Raw genomic sequence first — 22,089 nt, 5'->3', positions numbered from 1 at the left:
GTGAGCAAGAGGTACAAAGGCGTTTCCGGTCCTTGACTTGTCCCAGTCAGCACATGTTAGAAAGGTTACAAGCTCTGAGGTGAAACTACTGCGTAGATGCTTTGTCAATGCGGTAAGACTGGCAACCGCTGCTTTTAGAAGCAGAAGCGGTCGAGATATCCAAAGATTTATATTGAGTTACAGACTCGAAATTCACCGAACATTTTCTTGGAGGGAGGTAAGCATATGAGTACATCAACTATCGGAATAGCCAATCATTTATGACGCCAAACACAGCTACTAGACTGTCCACAGCCCCTTGTGCCTTTTCTGTCTCTTATTGGTGTAGTCTCTCGCACATACGACGGAGGGGAAGCGTAGCTCCCAAGGCGTGAGCTTGGCATTCCGAAACTCCTTACCTTCGGCGCTTCGCTTGCGATCACCCACCGTCGTATATGCGAGAGACTACATCAATAAGGAACAGAAAATGCACAAGGCATTGTCGACAGTCTACATAGTCAGCTACTCGAAATGCGTTAAAACGCGGAAGCAAAGAACGCTACACACTTTAGACAGAAGCGAAACTTGCGGCTTGTACCGAATCAATGACTTCTGTTTTGGCGTAGGTGTGGTTAAGTTTCTGACTGCGTAAAGTAATCATGATTCCGGGTCAAATCCTATCTAAAATATAACTCACTAGTCTTGTATTGATGCTACGAAATAGCTGCTGGACGAACGGTACTTGATGTTCATACAATGACCAAAGTCATTTCCAAGGTTGTCCCCGATCAACCGCATATGTAAATCCTGGAAATCGATACTAATAGATCTGCACGCGTTCTGTTTCCTTTCCAATTGCAAGCTACGGTTGCCTGGTCGACTAAACTGAAGCTCGGACTATTTCGACACAATGGCGGAAATACTACCTGAAACTGTACCTCTGAAACTGTACCAACACTACGGAACAGTAAGTCAAACTTTTATCTATATTTTGCATAAAGAAATATTAAAATCTCTAGGAAGCTGATGTGCCTCGACTAAGCATCAATTCGACATATCGTACCCAATTTGCTTTTTCATCCACCTGCTGTCCCAATATGTAACGCACTGAGAAAAAACACGGACAAAAGCGGGGCTTATTATTCTACCTGTTTGTCCATTTCATTGCTAAACTTGGTAACTCAGAACGAAGATGTTCATTGAAACGTGAAAGCGGCCGTCGGGCAGGGAAGAAACTGAGTATGTCATGCATTCTTTGTATGTTCTATTGCAAATTTTGCCCATTACCTAAGTTTTCAGTCGCCTAGATATTTAACAAATCGCTACATAATCGCTACATTTACCTCTTAAATCTATTCAGAAATTGGAAAAAACTGAGGAAGACTTCAACATGAGATTGTGTATTACGTATGTCGACACCGGGTAAGTTAGGAATATTTCTTTTCTGTATTTCATGCACAGAGATTCAGTCTCGTATAAAGTGAGAAATACCTTTTTGAAAACTGTACCCAGGAATTTCCGCAACGACGTGCCCCAACGTAAATACACCATAGGTATACATTTAAATGAACTGAACTTCCTCGCCTGCGTGAAATCTAATAGATAGCATGCAGAAGCAAACCCTTGAATTTAATGTCAAGTGATAATATTTAGGTCAACCCTATAATTCTTTGTACCTCTTAGGCATAAGGACGGGGTCTGTCGTCGTTGCGGTGTGAAAAGTTCGGAACATAAAGGCTCTCCTATCGCTGATTCAGTTGACGGATACACCAGTACTACGACAAAACCAACCAATGCGTACGGTGATTTGAAGTTTCCAGGGTACAGTACGAAACTGGCGAAAGTAATGACCATTATTGTTTTTATTGTACGTTACGATCGGAATCATTGAAAGTATTGTTATATTCTGGAATTAGGAATTTTTGAATTTCCAACATATCAGAGTAATTAAAATTGATGGTGTCACCGTGCTTGATTTTTTCAAAAAGACGATTAATTTTACCCTTTTTCACGAAAATCGCAAAAAATCAGTATCAATCAATCAATTAGCAAAATTTATATAGCGCCAAATATAGCACCAGGTATCGATTTATGACTGTTTTGCAAAATGTAGTCAGGAATTCATATATTTCATTCTCTCTTATGATCATCGACAGGGTACTCTTAAAAGGGAAGTTACAGGACCGTGGGCGCACAGTAGGGGGATTACTGATGACGCAGCTATTTGCATACACTGGGCGGGAGTGTTTGAATCTGTTCTCATAGCATCGTTTTGACTGTAAGATAAATTTGAATAACCATGATGGGCATTTTCGTGACATATGCAAAGAGGGGTCAAATTGTCGTACAGGGAACACATTTTGAAACATGCGTTCTCCGACAAAAAAGAAACATTTTTTCAGCTTATTTTCGACTCAAGGTCAGTCACTACATATTCACAGACATCATATAAAAGATTCAATGACAATGAACGCCTTAAACATGGCAGAATTATGGGATTCTGGGACCAAACGCGGCGCGTCCGATCAGGCATTTTTACATTTGTATAGTATAATCCGGCTTTTATAGGGGAAGTTCCTGTATGGTTGTACATGTACCTAACCTCATTGACCTAGCTGGCTCTGGGTTAATTATTGGCCAAACTGATCCTTGACACTGTAATGTATTTACAAAAAATGATGAAAGCTCAAAAGAGAAAATGTTGAAGCAATTTTAAGAAGGTGGCTGAAGATTTTACCGCTGTACAAACTGCAGACGACATTGTGCGTAGAAGAGCTGTGTCATAACAAAATTAACGACGTGTTCCTCAAAAATGTGGCGTCGAGCACGTGCGTGCTGTTCTGCGCAACATGGTTCTATGTTTCTGCGCATTCATCCGTAAGGTAGTATGCGCCTCGAAAGTGAAAGACTTAACTTTTGCTTAAACATTCTTCAAGGAATATTTTAATCATTCTCTTTCAAACCCAAGAATAAGAGTCGTTGGTCATCGTGCAAATTTTGGTACTACAGAAACAAATAACCCAAGATTTACCGAAACTCAAAATGCCCGCCATCCCTATGTTAACTCTATGGAGAAAAATAAAATTTTCGATTTTCGAAAAACTCACGCGGTGAAAATGTTTCCTACATCAAAATGAGCTCCTACAAGTGGTGGTAGGTCACTTGTAATAATTTTAGAGCCCGATATCTGTCCCCGACGCACTGTTGTTGCTCCATCGAGAAATGCAATATCACTGTTAGACAGGCCTTCTCAACGCAAGAAAATACATAGATAGAATAACGACAAATCATTGGAAACTGCCCTCTTGTAGATGAAGAAATATGACAAAATTCACAATTATCAATAAAAATTGTTAAGAACTGATACTATATACCGGTTTCTCCTCTTTCTTGCTCAAAACTTTTGATTCATTACTTAAATATTGTTTTTGATTCGTCTTAAGTACATCAGATTGGACCATCAAACTGACCCGGACGATATAGTGGACCTGATGCTGAACCACTGGAAAATTAAACCACCAAACCTTTTAATATCAGTCACCGGAGGCGCCAAAGACTTCACCATGACGCCAAAATTAAAGACCGTGTTCCGTTCTGGCTTGACCAAAGTTGCTCTTAGTACAGGTACGGAGGCACGAAAGAACAACATAATCTGGGAAGATCCTGTTGTCTCGTGTTTTTTTCACAGTTTTGGCGAAAGCAAACTTTACGGAAGTGCGCGCCTCAAAATTGAAGGACTTACACTTTCCTAAAAGTTGCTGTGAGAGAGGCGTCTTACTTCACAATGATACCATTGTAAACGCTTTAAACACTTTGTATGAATATATTTATCATATCTCTGTACAGAGAAGCGTATAGGCGTAGGAGGCCTACACGATCGAACTTTAATAAACCTAGCTACGATCATTACATGTAATTGTGATTAGTTGTTGTCTATAGTCTTATTGACATAAGCAAGTCATCGAGGGCTAAGTACCAGCGCATGTGTTATACAACGCTGTTTATTATGAACGATTCTGGGTCAGATCAAAGTGACGTTCTTTTATGATCATGCTTATGCGCAAAACTACCATTTTAATTTACGATTTAGGGTAACACTTTGGGGCCGAGTGCGCTTGCTTTTTCGTTTCAGCGTCTTTTTGTTGCGCGATAGCAGGAGGTAACATCGAGACAGACATTGTCCGTACATTGTCTGTATATGTGTGTTTAAGTATTTATACCCATCTTGGCAAAGGCATTATAATCTTGCATGGATTAAAGTTTAATGGCAGCAGCTTTTTGGGAAATGTGAAACATCCCAAATGGATATAAATTGTGGAAGACTTGAAAGATTGTTCAGGTGACTTTAGGTCGATGTACCTGAGTGAGGCTCAATGTAGATTTGTTGTTTTTCCTGCGATGACTGCGATACTCCATGTTACTCAATTTGTGAGTTTTTAGCACAAACATTCTCCTCCCAAGAAATGGTTGTTCTGTCCAATTAAAGGTTTTAATTCGAAGGGAGCTTTGCGAATTACATTTGTTACATGTGACATAAATTCTTCACTGTCATGCAGACCGTCTTCTCGCCAGAACCCATCTAAGAGTTTTTACGATTGGTTAGCAATTTACTTTGCATTGCTTCTTCAAATGCATTAAAATGGTTCATAAGCATGTGGCTGTTTCGGGAGGAAATTCTTTTCCTTTTTCGTCAAATCTCCCTAGAAATCCAGCAGCAGTCATGTAGTCACTGCAACGTTTGGTGTGCAAGTTGCGTGTACTCAGACTTTGTAACAAGTATCGGTATTAAACAGTGGTATCAATAATTACATCATGTTTCTCTCACTGGTATATTGTACATTATTTACCTGACAGATATGTATATCCACTGCATTAGCTCGTGAAGTAGTAAAAATGTGCCACAAGATTAACGTGATTGATTGTGCAAATGCCCTGGCAGTCGATTGGGAGAAATCGATATGAATTAGAGATGCTGAAATTTACATAAGACAAGGAAATTACCATCTTAAGATGCGCTTGGAATGACAATTAAAGGGAAGTTCACCAAGGATGATTTTAACAAAAATTATTTTTTCAGACGCTTGGATCATCACAGGAGGCACCCATTCCGGTGTGATGAAACATGTCGGAGAGGCAGTACGTGACTACACTCTTGGTAGTGGGTCATACAGTAGAAAACAGATAGTGAACATTGGCATAACACCCTGGGGTGTGGTGCATCAACGAAAAGACCTTATCGTTGCACGGAATCCGGTAAGTCTGAGGAATCAACATATCGGATATGAGGGGTTAAAGATATTCTTTACTTGGTAGGAACATCAGCACGTTTGTTTCTAAAACTTGATGTTACGGTTAAATGAAAGAAACAGTGACTGGATTTTAATTGATCTACAAAGGGGATCACAAACAATTAAAAGTACGATGGCAGGAATTCTACCCACTGTTGGGATTGGATGAACACCTTTTGCCTTCAAGTTGGCTGCTGTTCTTTAGTAAGAGCCACAACCAATATTAATATTCCAATATTAATATTCCGATGCTGTAAATCCTATCCACTGTTGGGAACTGTCTTGTGGAAAGAGAGCTCTTACTATCCTATCAATGTTCTCGGAGTGAAATATTCCCACAATTGCATGCAGAATAGAGCTCTTACTGAGCAGTTTTATGCGTATGTATAGCCAGACCAAATGTAGCGGCCACGGTGTGCATGAGAAAAACACCCTTCCCCTGATCAAATTTGAAGATACTAATCAACAGCAGCCAACTTTTAACCCTTTCACCACCATGGTTTGTCCCAAATCCATTGTTTTCTATGGTAAAGTTGGACCTGTATACAGGGAACTGGGGGTGAAAGGGTTAAGGCAAAAGATGTTTTTTGTTTGATCTAAGACTAGTAATTACTAGACCAAAACACATATAACGTAGCAGGAAAAGTATAACATTGTTTTTAAAATGCATTTCAGAAACACAGACGTTCCAATGTTGCCAGCTACCATGTGAGATGTTCTACACAGCAGGGCGAAGTTTCTCTTGATCCTAATCACACACATTTCATCTTGGTGGACGATGGTCGTGTTCATGACTACTCCACTGCAACAGAACTGCGTGGCAAAATAGAAAAGGCAATTTCTGAGTACAATAAGAAACCAGGTGTGTACAGTTTGTAGTCACATGATTGAACTAGACTCTGAAGATAATAATGAGACCAAAATTCATGCCATTATTGGATTAATTTTTTGTTCAATTAACTTACAGTCTATTTCAATAAAAACACAACATATATTCCGTTAACTTATTTTTGTAAAAAATCGCAACGATTACAATCCAAGAAATTGATGTGCTATTAATTTGTTAATATGTCAATTTTTTCACGTTGAATAAACAATGGTGATATTAACCTGCATGAATTCCCGAAAAAACTCTACTACTTTGAAGAACCAATGGTGACAAAATGAGTCAACCCTCTAAAAGTAAGATATCGATAAGGATTCTATTGTATAAATGACCCCAATTTTCGTCGGAATGTGACCTTATTTTAGACGCTGTACAACTTTTTATCTACGCACAGATAAAGGAGAAATCAGAGTACCGGTAGTTTGTTTGGTACTGGAAGGTGGACCAGGTACTCTGGGAGAGGTAGCAAGTGCTACCAAGAACGGCACTCCGACAGTCATCATAGAAGGTTCTGGTCGAGCGGCTGATTTGCTGGCATGGGCAATAAGAAACGCGCCGGAACCGTACAGGGAAGATAGCAAGGATGAAAAACTCATTTCATTCGAAAGGTAAGAGTTACGTCTATGACAGATGTGTTCGGCCCAGTCTCCGAGATGGAAACAATTTGATTGTCTTATAGGAACTCTAACGGTTATGCACAAAATGCGCTACTCGTATCAAAACCGCACACTAATTCAGTAGGTTAGCGCACTTTCTGTGCGATTGAAATCAGAAAAGAAGAAGTTCGCTGGAAATGCGGTATTGTCTCTTATCATATCTATAGAATCACGTGCCTCTGTAAAGCTATGGGAAAAGAGCCTTCACATCGGTACGTTTTTCACGCATTACGCCCGGCCAGGCCCGTTAAAGATTAGTACAGGCGGCGAACGTTCGGGGCGCACAAATCTCACATCGTGCGCGACTTTTGCAAACTTTTATGGTATCCGTACTGTGGGTTAAAGAGTAAGCACTGGAAAAGAAGTAGCGGCGCTCTAATGCATTACCAAAACCATCTGCCAAAATGGTGATTTATAACAACTTCGTTTAACAAATAAACGTTTTAATGTTACGAAAAGAGGTATGATAATTTAGTTCGCATAATAATTGCATTCAGAATCATTGAATATTGCAATATAATTTCTAGCTTTGTATCATGATTTGGTAATAATTTCGGGTGAATATTTGAGACATTTGTTGAAATCGATTCTTAAGTGAGGCAGGAATATATGAACCTTTGCTGTGCTGGTCACCTGTGACTACATGCTCCCAGTAAAGCTTACCCCTACGCCACGACTTATCAATCGAGGTCATATACCATATTTCCGTAAACAGAGAAGTAAGGTAGCAATAAGACGGTAATTTAACATACAGCATTTTATGTCAAAGAAGAATGCAAAGACATTTATCTTAGATGAGTATATATCCCGTTTTGTCAAACGGTTTTGGACCTCAGATTTCTAACGTCATACCATTCTAATCACAATATCAGATGGAAATAGCTGATCATTATGTGTAATTATCTATCACAAACGTTTCAATTATACGCAAGTCTGGTCACATAATGAGGTTATATACGGCAGAGCCACAGAATGTCAAAAACGCAAACGGAAATATTAATTTTACTGCTTCAAATAGTTGCGTTTACTATTAATATTCAAACGCCTTTATGTACAAAGTCACCTACGGAAGTTTTGCAACCTTTCCTTGGCTGCCACCTCTACTTGGAGTTTAAAACTAGTGATGCAATTCTTTGCAAGAGAGCCGGCACGATATAGGATGTAGGTAGTGAAGTTTACAAGATAAATGTACATATAGCAAGGTTACGGGTAACATCGTGTCCAGTAACATGTGCAACAGACATTTTTAAAATTTCCTGGTGGTCGTTCTTTGTCGTCAATTTGTATGACTCACAAAAGAACATATTTTTTGAAAACATACGTCCCTGCTTGCTGAATAATCCGAAGTGCTGAAAGTATGTTTCAGAGCTTTACTGCTAATTGATAAAAACAGTTGACACGTTCGTTCTGACTTAACATTCAACAGAACGATAATTGTACTTTAAACTTTGATTGTACTTCATTGCAGTGAGAATGAAGTGAAGAATTTATTCCAAGAAAAAAGAGTATGTGTAGAAAGGTTTTTTGTGTGAATCCCAGTTGCGATATTAATCGGTAATCTATCTGTCTTCAGGGATCTTCAAAGAAAGGTCGAGGAAACATTAAAATCTTCATCGCAAGACATCATTAAACTTGTCCGTCAATGCATTGCTGAAAGGAAACTGTTTAATATATATGAACTGAAATGCAAGGGGTCATCCAAGGAAATCGACTCTGCCATATTGAACACTGTTGTCAAGGGTAGGTATTCGTATACCACTTGAGATGATTTCTACGTTACAAGGTATACTCTTCAGCCTGATGAAGTTGAGTGATCGTTATGTCGCAAACAATTTAAGATATATTATGTAGGATAAAATATTATTTAATCTTGTTCAAGTGTATCCTATATAATTCCTACAGACTTGATTTGTTTTCGTCGGTTAAGTTATTGTTGAATTTTCCCTTGAATGTCATAGGTTTTATCTTTTCAGCGAAAACAGCCGAGAAGGAACAATTGCGCCTGTCGCTTGCCTTCAGCAAGATCGAAATCGCTGAAAGAGTCCTATCCAAGTGTAAAGATAAACTGCAGGTATATTTGAGGAAGCACATCGTTTTTCCTACGATATTTTATTTATCTGTCATGGGCCATATACTACAGAGTAATTATAACACGATTGGGACTAATTTGGGATAATTAGATTTTCATACTTTTTAAGTTTCTCAAAAATGTTAGGTGCCCTACAGCTGAATGTTGCAATATTACAAATAACTCATAAAAACAAGTGTCTAACTTAAAAAGAAAAGCAGATGAACTTACATTTGCAGATTAAACAGACATTACTTCACCATCTAATTATCGCATATTACTTCCAATCGTGTTTTATGTTTGTGTTATCCAAAGACATAGCCTTTCAGTGGATCTGTAATACCCGAGCAACGGTTTTATCTCTAATTAATTTTCAGGATTTGAATTTGCCAGGCTTGTTACACACAGCTCTGATTAATAATCAGGTGCAGTTTGTCAAACTATTCTTAGAAAATGGTGTCTCTCTTGACGAATTCCTTACCGTAGACGAACTGACGTCACTTTATAAACAGGTAAAAGTTTAACATGTTTTATTTAGAGGTAATGCATTAATCTCTATGGGCTGGTTTTTAGCAAAAAGTGTCGTTTATTTTGGTCGACGTCATAAATTACGTGTTATTCAATTATGGATTTATTCAAGGTGACTACGTGAAAGCTAGCAACTTAAGGCGCTATTTTTATTCAGGGAGTTACCATATATCATTTTCCTAGAAGTTTCACGCCAACTCAGTTTTTATCATTCGGGACAGTAAATCCCGAGCATTTACGAAAACATGTTAAATGTTCTTTTTTAGCCTAAACCGACAAGTTCTGTGTATCGGCTTTTGAATAAAGTGAAGAGACATGAAACACAAGACAGGAAAATGGTAATGTATGATAGTTTTTGTTTGTTTCTCTCAGTTTACAGATCAGAAACAAAGCTTTAGCAAGTACCTAAGTTGTCTTTTGCACCATTGAAGGCCACAAAATTAGACCGAAATATTCAACAAGGGTATCCCTTTTAAGTTGCGCTGTCTTCATATTTTATCTTAGAGTGAGATTCAATACGAGATTCGCGATATAGAAAACTTAATTGATCAGATGACCGATGGCACCTACAAAATACGTACTACGAGGGACAGACGGAGAAGAAACGGAGAAGAATCTGGAGTTATTGAAACGCAGAGAAAAGAGGCAAATAGTGAGTCTAAGCGTTGAATACTCTAGACATTTGATAACATTTAGGTTTTGATGTCCACCATGAGCCTATTCAGGATACAGAAAATCATTGAAGTGGTATGTGCCTCGAAAGTGAAAGCCTTAAACTATCCTCAAGGAACATTTCAAACACTCTCTTTCAAAATCTTTTGGTCCTAGAGAGAGCAAATTACCCAAGATTTACCGTTGTTGAAATTCAAAATGGCCGCCATCCTTGTGTTAACTCCTTTGAGAGAAGTATAATTTTCGATTTTCGAAAAAGTAAGACAGTAAAACGTTTTCTTACACCAAGAGCTTTAAAATAAACCGCACAATTGGTAGATCAGAAAAAGATTTAAAAAGTTTGAGAGTCTGAATATCTGTCCCCGAGGCGCATTCTACCTTAAAGCATTAATATTTGTAAGTTCTCTCAGTCTGTTATTGCAGTCAATGTCTCGAAATACGACTTTGCCTGACATGTTATCATTTACACTGGCAAAAATTTGGCTGTAGTGCAAAAACACGATTGGAACTAATTTGGGATAATTGGATTGGCAATATTTCTCAAAAATTTTAGAAATTTGTCTAATATTACACCATATTTACTTACCATCTTTAAAATTTTATTCAAAATTTACGATGCTGTTGAAATGTTATGAGAAAGAATCAGTGCATGATAGTATCTAATGCAATATTGTTCAAAACATATGAACAGTATTCATATTTCAATGAAAGTATGAGAGTTTGTCTGTAGTTTCTTTATTACTGAAACACTAGTAATGATCTCAGTTTGTCACTTTTCATCGACCAAAATGAAACTTTTCGATTGATTTACAGTTAAGTCAGTCAGGGTCATTTAAAATGTGCCCTGACTCAATTTAATGTTTATGAAGCCTTAAATTCACGAAAAAGTCAGGGGCATTTCAAAAGTGCCCTGACTCAAAAGTCGTTAATTAGAGAAATTTTAAGCATTTTGTCTCATTTCTTTAGTACATTTACACAAAAATGAACTTTTTTTATGAAAATGAATCCGATGAAAGAGGTATGCAATAATCGTTGTGTTTTCGTTGTTTTGTTCGATGAGAACAATATTTCAAATTTTACACTATTCTATCATTTTGTAAAATTTCAGCCGTAAAAATTTCGATTTCGTTACATTTTCCTAATAATTACTCTCATCCAATTTTCCCAAATTAGTTCCAATCGTGTTCAAATTGTATTAATCTATTCACATATGTAGCATGACGATATGGTTTACCGTGTTTCTGCATGACCATTAATCAGATCATCGCTATGCTACTTCACAGTGTAAACACCATATCACTGGGCAAAATGCTTGATATACAACAATATATACTGATTCTGCACATGTGTCAAATACGTTAAGTATACACGTATGTATACTAATAAAATGCATATGTACAGTGTACAGTTGTTGTGCAAAGATCTGCATTACGTATACTCTTGATCTGCATAGATATACGCTACGCATATCAACGTATTGAAATGTTCCATATACAAAGATATACGTTACGTGTGCAATTAATATTGTGTTCCATATACGTCAATATACGTAAATATACTGAACGTATATCAAGCATTCTGTCCAATCTTTAAAACAATAAAATGTACTTGTCTGGGAAACCGAACTTATATGGTCATCCCCGTTATCTGATACCGTTGGGGTCACTTCAGTCATACTTCCTTCGTTTGGGCTTTGGATTCCATCCTGACCCCCATTTCTCGGGAATTTATTTTTGTGTCAGACTGATGTGCTGTTCGTATACATTTCACAGACGGAACCGGAAGAGAATATTTTGACAATCCATGGCGTGAGCTCTTTCTGTGGTCTGTGTTCCTAAATCAACATGACATGGCTAAATTCTTCCTGGAAGAGATTGGGGACACTATGGCAGCCTCACTGGTAGCTATGCAGTGCCTTAGATACATTGCAAGCACAGAAGATGATATTGATTCACGTGATGGCATGATGCAAAGCGCAAAGTAGGGGTTCGATTAATAATTGTTTTCTTGACACCCAATTTGTAAATGATCTTGAAGCGTTGGCAAAACTTCCCGGGGCAGAAAAAGCTGCATTATGTGATAACTTGTCGAATGTTAAATGATTTAAAATGTTTTTGCCGTTACAGATTGTCATATGTTTACGAAGTACAGGCACTTTATAAACAGATGGGAGTTTGAAAAGTATATCATAAATAGATTATTTAGCATGTATACCGTTTTGTGGATGTTTTATGTTAGGGAAAAAACCTGAGTAAATTATGCAAAAAGTTATTAATATGTAGATTTAATCATCACCATCACAAACAGCTACCTTTAATCTGAAAGTATAAATGCAGTTTAAAAGGGAAAGACTCGTATAGAAACGAAAGAGCCAGATTGAGGCATGATGACTAAAGTAATACATCCGTATATTAGCATATCAGAAATGATATCAGGGGAATGTAACCATCAGTCTAGAATTTGGTTGGCAATTTATTCTGTGTGATAAGTGTTCAACTATCGGAGAGTGATAAATAAATATTTAATGAATAACTAACGAATTAATATTGTATAATGTTCTTTAATCCTACAGGAAAATTATCTGATATCATTTATAATATATTTTTTTCAGAGATTATGAGCAATTAGCAATAGAGATTCTGACACGATGTTACAATGCCAGTGAGAAGCAAACTCTGGCACTTCTATCACGCAAGCTAACACACTGGGGCGATTCTTCTTGCGTTGATCTCGCATTCAGCGCAAGGAGTATGAATTTTATCGCCCATACCGCAGTACAGGAACTGCTGAGCAACGTCTGGTATGGAAAAATTGATCCACAGCGTACATCGATGTTCAGGGTTAGTTACAGTACCATCTGATTGCTGTTCAGTCTATTTACATTATGTTCACCGTGCGTAAGGATGCAGATGAATGGCTGGATGGATGGAAGGATGAATGGATGGGTGGATAGATGGATAGATGGATGGATGAAGTCTCGTAATGTTTGCTATGTACGACATTATGTTTCCGTGTGTGCACGCGAACTTGTCTAGTGCATGTACTCCGCGTGTGGAAATTCTAAACTACCGGTAGTGAATAAACACTGCAACTTTGTCCATATCAACAAACTTTATTCAGTCCAAGAATTATGTGTTTCTCTGTTCGTTTATAGATCTCTTGCTGCACACTGTGTCCGCCTTTACTCTTATGCTTAATGCATTATAGAGAACCAGATAGCGGGGACTATGAGGTCAAGTGTCAAGAAACAAATGTAAGTGTACTAATTATAGGTAGAATGTGTGTATAATTCACAGTGGAATCGAACTCAAAGCGTACGGCAAACAGTATCCTAGCTAAGACATGACATTCAAATCTGCTAGGATAAATCCCCACCCTTTCAAAAGAGTGGTTCAGTAGCCGAGCTAAGTAGTTACAATTTTCAATAGTCACTGACGCTGTAACAATTTTCAATAGTTACTGACGCTGTAGAGTTCATGAAGCACTCACATATACATACTTGCACAAACATCGACATTCGGAATCTTTGCCATAAATCAGATGTGTAATGAATGTGGTTATTATTTTTATGAATCGCAAAACTAAAATAAAGAAGTTACCAAAAATAAGAGATTCGATGGTCGACGGTCTCAGGTTTGGACATTAACAATGGAATCTTTCGTTTTAACTTATTTAGCCTTGTTTTTGCCGCTCAACAAAAACACTTTTCTATCATTCTATTTGCATTTATTTGATTTGTGTTTTACATCCGACAGGATGCAGCTCCTGATACGGTAGCTGAGGGCGCCACAGGGGTAGACAAAAAGTATGTACCAGGTGATATTTTGTGATAATGTCACTTGATTATGATCTTAAACAACAATATGACTTTCATTTAAATTACTCTAACTTTTTACAATTTTGAAGCTATATTTATTGTTCCATAATTCAATACTTTGTAACATCGCTCAAGTCATACGCTGGGTGTCCTGGTTAATACAGACACGAGATATAAGAAGACACCGCATCCCGACCACGTTAACACGTGAGAACACCGAGGTTTTAAAGAAGATGTTGTTGATATTTGAACAGCTGAAATTTTATTGTTTCTATTGCTCTTATGATAATATTCGGACCACTTGACTCTTTCAACCTACAGTACAAATGCAACGGCGTACGATACGACACAGAGAGGCAGAAACGATGGTGATGAGAACCTTACTAGAGTCAAAAAGTTGAAATACTTCTTCGGAAGTCCAGTGGTTAAGTTCTACTATTCAACCGTAAGTGACAATCCATGAATCTAAATGTTCGTGAGTTTTCCTGCGAAAGTAAATAAAGATAAATGCTATACCGTTTTTTTTAGAAAAACAAAAACAGCCATCCTAAAGTCCCTGAGGCTTCTTTGCCTTCGGTTCAGTAGTTGAAGGTACTTCTCTTGATTGTACGAACTACTATGGTGACGCCTAGTGCTGATTAATGTAGTCCGATTAGTAGACAATGCCACCGATCAGTAGACAATGCCAGACAGTACCAACCAATTGTTTTCACCTAAACTTGTACGGCTGAAGATGTTCAATATTTACAAAGTGCCACAAAGAACGCGTTTCCATAGCATATGAAAATAGAATACAGTAACTGTAAAATGAAAATAAACATACTATCAAACTATCCAGGTATCTTTACTGAAGCGTATCAAAGTTACATTTAAACTTTCCACAATATTATACGAGTATTTTTTTCTGGCAGTTTTCATATATCGCGTTCTTGCTACTGTTCAGCTATGTACTACTGGTCAAATACGACGAACTTTATTCTGTGGCAGAAGTGGTATTGGTAGTGTGGGTCACATCTCTACTCTTTGATGAAATAAGACAGGTAGGTCGAGTGTTTATAACAATGACCTAAGATACGTCAAGTAAAGAATGTTTTCCTTGATTGATGGTCTAGTGTTACCACTTTTGCAAAGTAAAATTATGGTCTGCGTAACGCCATAGTAAATACTTCAGTAAATCGCAATTGTCATGACATCGTGCCAGTTAGTTCACGCTGTAAGTCGTGTGAAAACCTAAAGTATGCTTTGTAATTAAGGTATACACCAGGTATTACTCAAAATTTCACAATATTTTTCTGATCTACGACTCGCGGGGACTCATTTTAAGCTTTTGGCCAAAATATAATTTTCACCGTCTTATTCTTTTGAAATAGAAATGTATTTTTCCATAGAGTTAATACAGGGATGGCGGCCGTTTTAAATTTTAAATATCGGTAAATTGAATATAGTTTGTTTCTCTAGTACCAAAATTAACACTGTTACCTCTTACTTTTTATTCGATGTTTGGAAAGACAAGGGTTGAAAGTTGGCTTGGGGAAAGTTTAGTAAAAGTCTCCGAATTTCGTGGCACAAACCATCCTAAAATCGGTTAGCTGTAAGTGTGTACAAATGCCAATTTTCTAATTGCGTCGTGTAAATACAGACAATCGACGCACAAGAATTAGTTCTTAAGGTAAGTTTTGAAGAAGGCCAAAGATGATCGGTGTAACACACGATTTTCTTATTTTCGGTTTTGTTTCAGTAAGTATAGGTGAAACATTTCCTTTGAGTTATTACCATCACGAAATAAAGCATTTATAGTACGAACGAAAACCTAAGAATACAAGAAGCTTACAATTAGCCCCCTCTATTCTTGCCGTATTTTCTGATTTGAACAAAGTCATTTGTAGGGGCACTTGTCTAAACCTGCGACAAAAGTATGAAAACAATAGGTTTCTTCATACATTTCAGCAATTGTTTTCAATTTCAATATCCATTTTCCATACCAATTTCAGTTAAGATTTACGAATTTTATGAACAATTTTGTAACGCTTGGTGGTTTATGAGAAAAGTCTTTATTGCCAGACTATTAAGGGCTATGTGACAGTGAATCACTGAAGATAGTAGTTAGTGGTGTATTTTGTTTTGTGTTTCATTGCAGATTGCGCAGCAGAAGACCAATGGTATCTCTAAGAAATTTTTGTCTTGGATCACATGGAGCGTTTGGAACATAGTAGATTCTATCAGCATGGCAGCGTTTTACATCGGTTTAGTCACCAGATATTTTGTTCGACATGACATTGGAAGGTATATCTGGGCCATCGATTTGTGGGTTTTCTACTTTCGTCTGCTAGACGTATTCTCGATTAATCGACATATCGGGCCAAAAGTCCTTATGATTAAAAAAATGGTAGGTATACGATACATATTCCCTGATTATTGTTTTTTTTTATTTAAATGTAGAATAAACTGTATTTCTCGGAATTTGTTCAAGTCGGTGAATTTTCAAAAAAAATAGAATAATTTGCAACAGTTCCTCCTCTCTCCTTTTCCACGCAAACCTTTTTGAAAGTTGGCTGTCGAAGTCGGGTTTTCCAAGTGATTGAACGCGCTCTACCTTTGAGTCTGCGCAATAGTGAGTTAGTTTTGTGATTCTGGGGAAACTCCCCTGTAACAGTTACACCCAATTCATCGCGTTCACGCCACTCACACGTTCACAAATTACAGACTAAACCAAGTTTATGTTTTCTTTATGTTACTTGTCTTTAAAGTTAAGCAAATCTTCAATTTTTCTTTCAATTATTAAAAAGTTGGTGGATCTGTCTGTCTTCATTGGTATATTGTTTGTAATAATGGTCGGCTACGGCGTGGCTGTTCAAGCAGTCCTCAACCCCGGGGGAAGTCCTTCGTCACTGTTCACAGGGATTTTCTACAGACCGTATTTCCAGATATACGGGGAACTCTTTCTAGATGACATTTCTGGTAAATGGATACTTGCTTTCTGCCTAATAATTCTATCGTAAATCTAAATGTTGATTAAAATATAGGTAACGTAATGGAAATCCTATTGTGTATAACATTTTTAAATTCACTATCGCAGAGGTTGTTATCATATGAATAGGAAACCTGGGTACAAATAATATTTGGTAATTCAATTATTACGAGACAACTTAAATGACACCAGTTCTGAACAGGAGTTTGTTACATCGCTTAGCGATATTATATATATGAATCTCTAAACGGGATGATAACATAACGATTATGTAACACGATGATCTTGTATACGTATGGATAAGGAGTGTTTGTTTTGCTTTGATTTCAGACGACGAATCCTGTACTGGTAACCTGACACTTACAGATGGTGAATTGCAGACGTGTTCTAGAGACCGTTGGTTTGTCTTAGTTCTATTGGCACTGTACATGATGCTGTCAAACGTACTTCTCTTAAATCTACTGATTGCCATGTTCAGGTTAGTGACCAATGAAGAATAGTATTGCTTTTGGAACCGTGGCGGCATTTGAAAGGAAAATGTGGGTCGTTGAAAATATATCGATAATGTAATTTGGCAAATTTCGGAACAAAATTTTGAGAATTTGATTGATTTACTGTTGAGTTCTCTTCATGACAGTTAATTCGACTTGGTACGTACTTATGAAATACTATATATTACATGTGAACACACAGACACACACAGACACACGAACACACACACACACACACATATCTATGTATATTATGTGTGTATTTATCTTACTTCCTCACTGTTAATATTTTAGTTACACTTTCGCTGCGGTACAAGATAACACTGATATCTTCTGGAAATATCAAAGATACGGATTGATTGTTGAGTACAAAGGTCGTCCAGCGCTATGCCCACCACTTATAATTCTATCCCACGCATGGCTGTTGATTCACGGTGTCTGTATGAAACTTCGTGGCAGCAAACATATCTGTACCTCCGTGCCGTTGAGTATGTATTAGCTATAGTTATTGTGAAATTTGATATCACGTTCATACTAATACAGCAGTGAACGCTTGAACATTTTGATTGTAGTTATCAGACTGTGATGTAGTATTTATTTACAGTAGAAATTGAGGTAGTTCACTGAGTAAAAGTAAAGAATTGAAAGTTTTTCGAATTCTATTATGATATTGTGTTTAGTAACTCGCTATCCCTTTTCACAAAATAAAAATTTATCAATGACTGAAAACAAAGACGTAAACTTGGTAGTATTATAACGGCACAGTGTTAAATCTTGTGCGATTGATCTTTGCGATCTTTAATCTCAACAATGTCATTCTTTTGTAATGACAGGGTTAAACCTGACCAATGAAGAACAAAAGAATATTGGATTGTTTGAACTTATTAATACCGAGAGGTACATGGAAAGTAAGGAATCAGAAAAGGCAGACAATGAAAACAAAAATTTAGATGTAGCATTTGAAAGGTTTGTAAATTTAACTGTTATTATTTGATAGATATGTTCATATATTCTGGTTAAACCATTTACCCCATTATCATTATAAAAAAGTCCTTAAACTGACGTTTTCATCCAGACAATAGTTCATAAAATGAAACCTCTTCGAATTATAGTATGGCTTGTTCATATTACAGACTGGATCATGTATCTCAGCAAATTGAGGGGCTTGAAAATCAAGTGAGTATTGCAGCATTATAACGATTGCATAGTTTTTTACTTAATGTGTATGTGAGTATTATACATTTTGGAGAGGGAGAATGAACAGACAGACAGACAGACAGACAGACAGACAGACAGACAGACACAGACAGACAGACAGACTAAGAGACATATAGACAGGCAGATGGACTGGTGGACATAGACGCACAAAAAGGTATCAGATGTCATTTACTATAGATATATTTCCGTTTTATTCATACAAATTAACCTTAAGATTACAGTTATGAGTAAAGGGAAAAATATGGGACATAAAGATTAGCTAATTAATTCTAACATTTCCCGAATTTTCAAGTTATAATTCAATAAATAAGTAACTCAGACATGTATTGTTTCCAATGTTTCAGTGAAAATCATTTCACATAATAGATTTACATATTCACATATACGTTTTATATGCACTACTTGTCTACTTGCGATTAAGTACAGATTTGAGATATTGATTTCTAACAACACTATTAATGACGATACAAATCTCTTTTAGCTTGAAAGGGTAATATCAATTGTAGAAGACATACGTGTTAAAAAGTAAAAGGTAAGTAGAAAGGAAACCAGAAAATAATTGCTAATTTGATTGCATCAAGACGGGAGGCAAATCTTTGTTTTTTATGTTTATAATCGTCTGTTCTCTATGAATCCTGACCTTGTGGTTTTTATTTCTCTTTCAGAGAGTGAACGTGAAGCCTCCAGTCTCGTGCTATTTGGGTTTACTTTTTTGTCATCTCTAAACTATGATATCTATAGCTGTGAACTTCTTCCTGTAGTAGCCATGAAAGTTTGAGGGTGTTGCACTTTTTGTATCAAATAATGAACACTTTAGTGTATGTGTAAAGTTAAACACGGATGTTTGTTTGTTTACTCGTGTGCGGGTTCTTTCCTTTTGAAACTCTTTCCCTCGTCTTCAAATCCACACTGAACGCTTCCATTCTTGACGAAATACCTACAGTCACAATGCCTACCCATTTCGGCCATTTTCATATTGCAGAAGCCAACGGCATAAACTCATTTCTTTCCAAATTTTGGACGAGTGTACCCAGGATGTTACAATGTATACATTCATACATCAGAAATTTTGGAGGTCGTTTATAATAGCGATCGATAAACCATCCACATGTCCATAGCAATTCGTTTTAACTGTTTGAATATTAAAAATAGTAAATGTGTAGGAAAACGATTATAATGATACCTTGATTATTGTAAGCTAGGCATTCACTCGTATTGGCGCTCTTCCGGATCTTTCGGAGGATATAAGTATAGATCGCATTATTTATTTCAAAGTCATCAGGACTATGTAGGGTAAACCTGTCTGAGAGTACGTGCCTCGGTTTCATTGGATATAAACTGTTAGCTTGTTTTTTTAATGTTAAAAGTAAATGGTGCACATATATTGACATCTTCCGGGAATGCTATCGATTACTGTGCATTATTTGCAGTATGATATTTTAGGATTGTGTTATTTGTGTCATTCAAATTATATGTTTCGTGACAGATGCCGAACTGTATGCTATTTACAACTGTTTCCAATATGGTAATCATTAATCCTTTGAGCGTTAAAGTCAAGTTTTTTGCCTTAATAAAACTGAAATCCAGTCATTTTTTTCTGATTTTTGCCAAAATTTGATAAAAAAGTATTGTCGATGAAAAGTGATGTCCATTTGATCCAAATTTATCCAAAAAAATTACACAAAAGCTTTAAATATTGGTAAAACGTAGAACTGAAATTTTGGTGGGAAAAATTACAGACTTTGCGTATGCATCAACTTTCAAATACCGTTTGTTTGCTCATGTCTTTATTGGTTGATATATTATTAAGTAGCTGTCTTTCGTAATATATCATTCGAATGGTTCGAGAAAGTTGACATTAAGGCGAGAGAATACAATATATGAAATACAAGATAGTTAGTCACAACGAGATAAATTCCTTGTTAACATTTTATAAGTTTCCTTAGGACTGCATTTTCGATGGAAAGGATATTTCATACTTTTGTACCAGTCATTGAAGTATATTGAGAGAAAGAAAGTTAATGATCTCGTCACGTGATACGATAGAAAATCGACTCTGAACGGAAAGGATAATTACGACATCACAAACCTCAGCCTAGCCGTGAAGATATATGTTATCGTTTGACAAAGTTTGGTTCAGCTTTTTGAGATTTATTGAAAAGAATATGAATACGCAAATGCATTGAAGCATTTTCCTCTTGTAGATGTGTGTTTTATTATAGAAATAAAATGGTATCTTCAACTTTAATGTCAAACATGGGTACTTAGGCTGTTCAACTCTCAAGTGACTCTATATGGTACGCAAAAAAAATCCGTTGCGCTTTGGTGCCTATATTAAGAACCAAGTGCGGTGGGAAATGGTACATATGTGTAAATGAGCCTAATTGCGTTATTGGTTTCAAAGTTCATTTACACTGGTTCTTTCGGCGTTAACTTATAAAGTACCCTTGAGTAGTATATCCCTGGCATCGCCTTACTTACTATTTTCTATATTTGTAATGCGGTTAATTATAATATGCTTAGCTGGAATCCGGCAATCTGATTGGCTGGAGCCAGGGTTTATATTCTCAACAAGAAGACCTGCGCGCCGCGTTACATTTTTGAGCTCGCGCAAATTTAGAACGCCAACTTGAGAGCTCAACGCGCCATAATGTCGAACAAGTCTATGGCTTCAGATTGATTTTGATTGTTAAATTTTAGTCTAGTGCAGCTTGACGAACCAACAAATGAAGAGTTTCTGTAAGCAGCGGAGGCCAAGTAACAACAACATAATTTTTTAAAGTTTTTTGAGAGTGTTTTGAAGTAAAATTCTTCAAGTTGGATGACTAATCGCGATATCGATGCGTTGCGTAACCGTATTTTATGAATTCAACTGTGCACGCGCGCGCGTTCTAAAACGTTCTTTTTAGAGTTTGTATGAGGCTGGGCGCTCCTGAACTCTCGCTCCGACTTCGGCCCTAAATAACGACATTGTCCACTTGTTTTTAACTTTAGCATATTATAATGAGGTTATAAACGGTGCGCTCGGGTATTTGGTTGCGGATATAAGACCTCTGGGGTGAAAATTAGCATATTTGGGTGAAATAATCACCTCGCTTCGCTCGGTGATTATTTCCCGCCAAATATGCTAATTTTCACCCCAGAGGTCTTATATCCGCAACCAAATACCCTCGCTTGCCGTTTATAACCTCTAAATAGTCACGGCAGTGTGTTACTACGGCGCGCCAAATGTTTCAAAAATATTTATCGTCATAGAGTAAAAATAAACTGTCAAATTTTCTTTCTAAAAAAGTCTTAAACGTGTATGAATAATAAAGGAAAAAGTTCTTTCGTCCATATCATTGCATTTTATTAATGTACCTTTTCATAAAAATAGCATTCATTTGAAAATACGTGTCATTAAATATTTGAATGTGCCTGTACAGATAAAGATGACGTGCAACCGTCTTTCTCGATTGAAATAAAAATTCGATGGAATTACGGAAGAAAATAAAGGGCAGAATGTTATGTAATGCTTA

At 36.9% G+C, this 22,089-nt stretch overlaps 1 protein-coding gene across 2 annotated transcripts; it reads left to right on the top strand.

Annotated features, from left to right (window-relative positions):
• Positions 1-67: 67 nt before the first annotated feature.
• On the top strand, positions 68-20,823 carry LOC139116788 (transient receptor potential cation channel subfamily M member 2-like). 2 transcript variants are annotated; one of them, XM_070679446.1, is made up of 27 exons: positions 68-217; positions 842-946; positions 1,340-1,401; positions 1,663-1,822; positions 3,423-3,603; positions 5,057-5,232; positions 5,943-6,129; positions 6,548-6,761; positions 8,383-8,549; positions 8,783-8,880; positions 9,255-9,389; positions 9,672-9,743; positions 9,910-10,057; positions 11,850-12,057; positions 12,689-12,917; positions 13,232-13,330; positions 13,833-13,882; positions 14,216-14,339; positions 14,806-14,934; positions 16,032-16,280; positions 16,681-16,852; positions 17,193-17,340; positions 17,648-17,841; positions 18,187-18,319; positions 18,487-18,529; positions 19,053-19,103; positions 19,237-20,823. In XM_070679446.1, the coding sequence occupies exons 2-26, from the start codon at positions 890-892 to the stop codon at positions 19,098-19,100; spliced, it is 3,483 nt and encodes a 1,160-aa protein (XP_070535547.1). In that variant the 5' UTR covers positions 68-217; positions 842-889; the 3' UTR covers positions 19,101-19,103; positions 19,237-20,823. The 2 variants fall into 2 exon arrangements, with proteins under 2 accessions (XP_070535547.1, XP_070535546.1); XM_070679445.1 differs by lacking the exon at positions 68-217 and having other exon boundaries at positions 647-946.
• The last annotated feature ends 1,266 nt before the right edge of the window (positions 20,824-22,089 follow it).

This window comes from Ptychodera flava, chromosome 18, assembly GCF_041260155.1.
Source record: "Ptychodera flava strain L36383 chromosome 18, AS_Pfla_20210202, whole genome shotgun sequence".
Lineage (NCBI taxonomy): Eukaryota > Metazoa > Hemichordata > Enteropneusta > Ptychoderidae > Ptychodera > Ptychodera flava.
This window is presented reverse-complemented; position numbering and strand designations above follow the sequence as displayed.

Excerpts from the sequence above, each read along its gene's own strand:
- LOC139116788 (XM_070679446.1), top strand. The coding sequence starts at position 890 with ATGGCGGAAATACTACCTGAAACTGTACCTCTGAAACTGTACCAACAC. Across the intron at positions 14,340-14,805 it reads TTAAGTTCTACTATTCAACC|TTTTCATATATCGCGTTCTT; the intron begins GTAAGTGACAAT and ends TTTTTCTGGCAG. Across the intron at positions 17,842-18,186 it reads CTGTACCTCCGTGCCGTTGA|GGTTAAACCTGACCAATGAA; the intron begins GTATGTATTAGC and ends TTGTAATGACAG.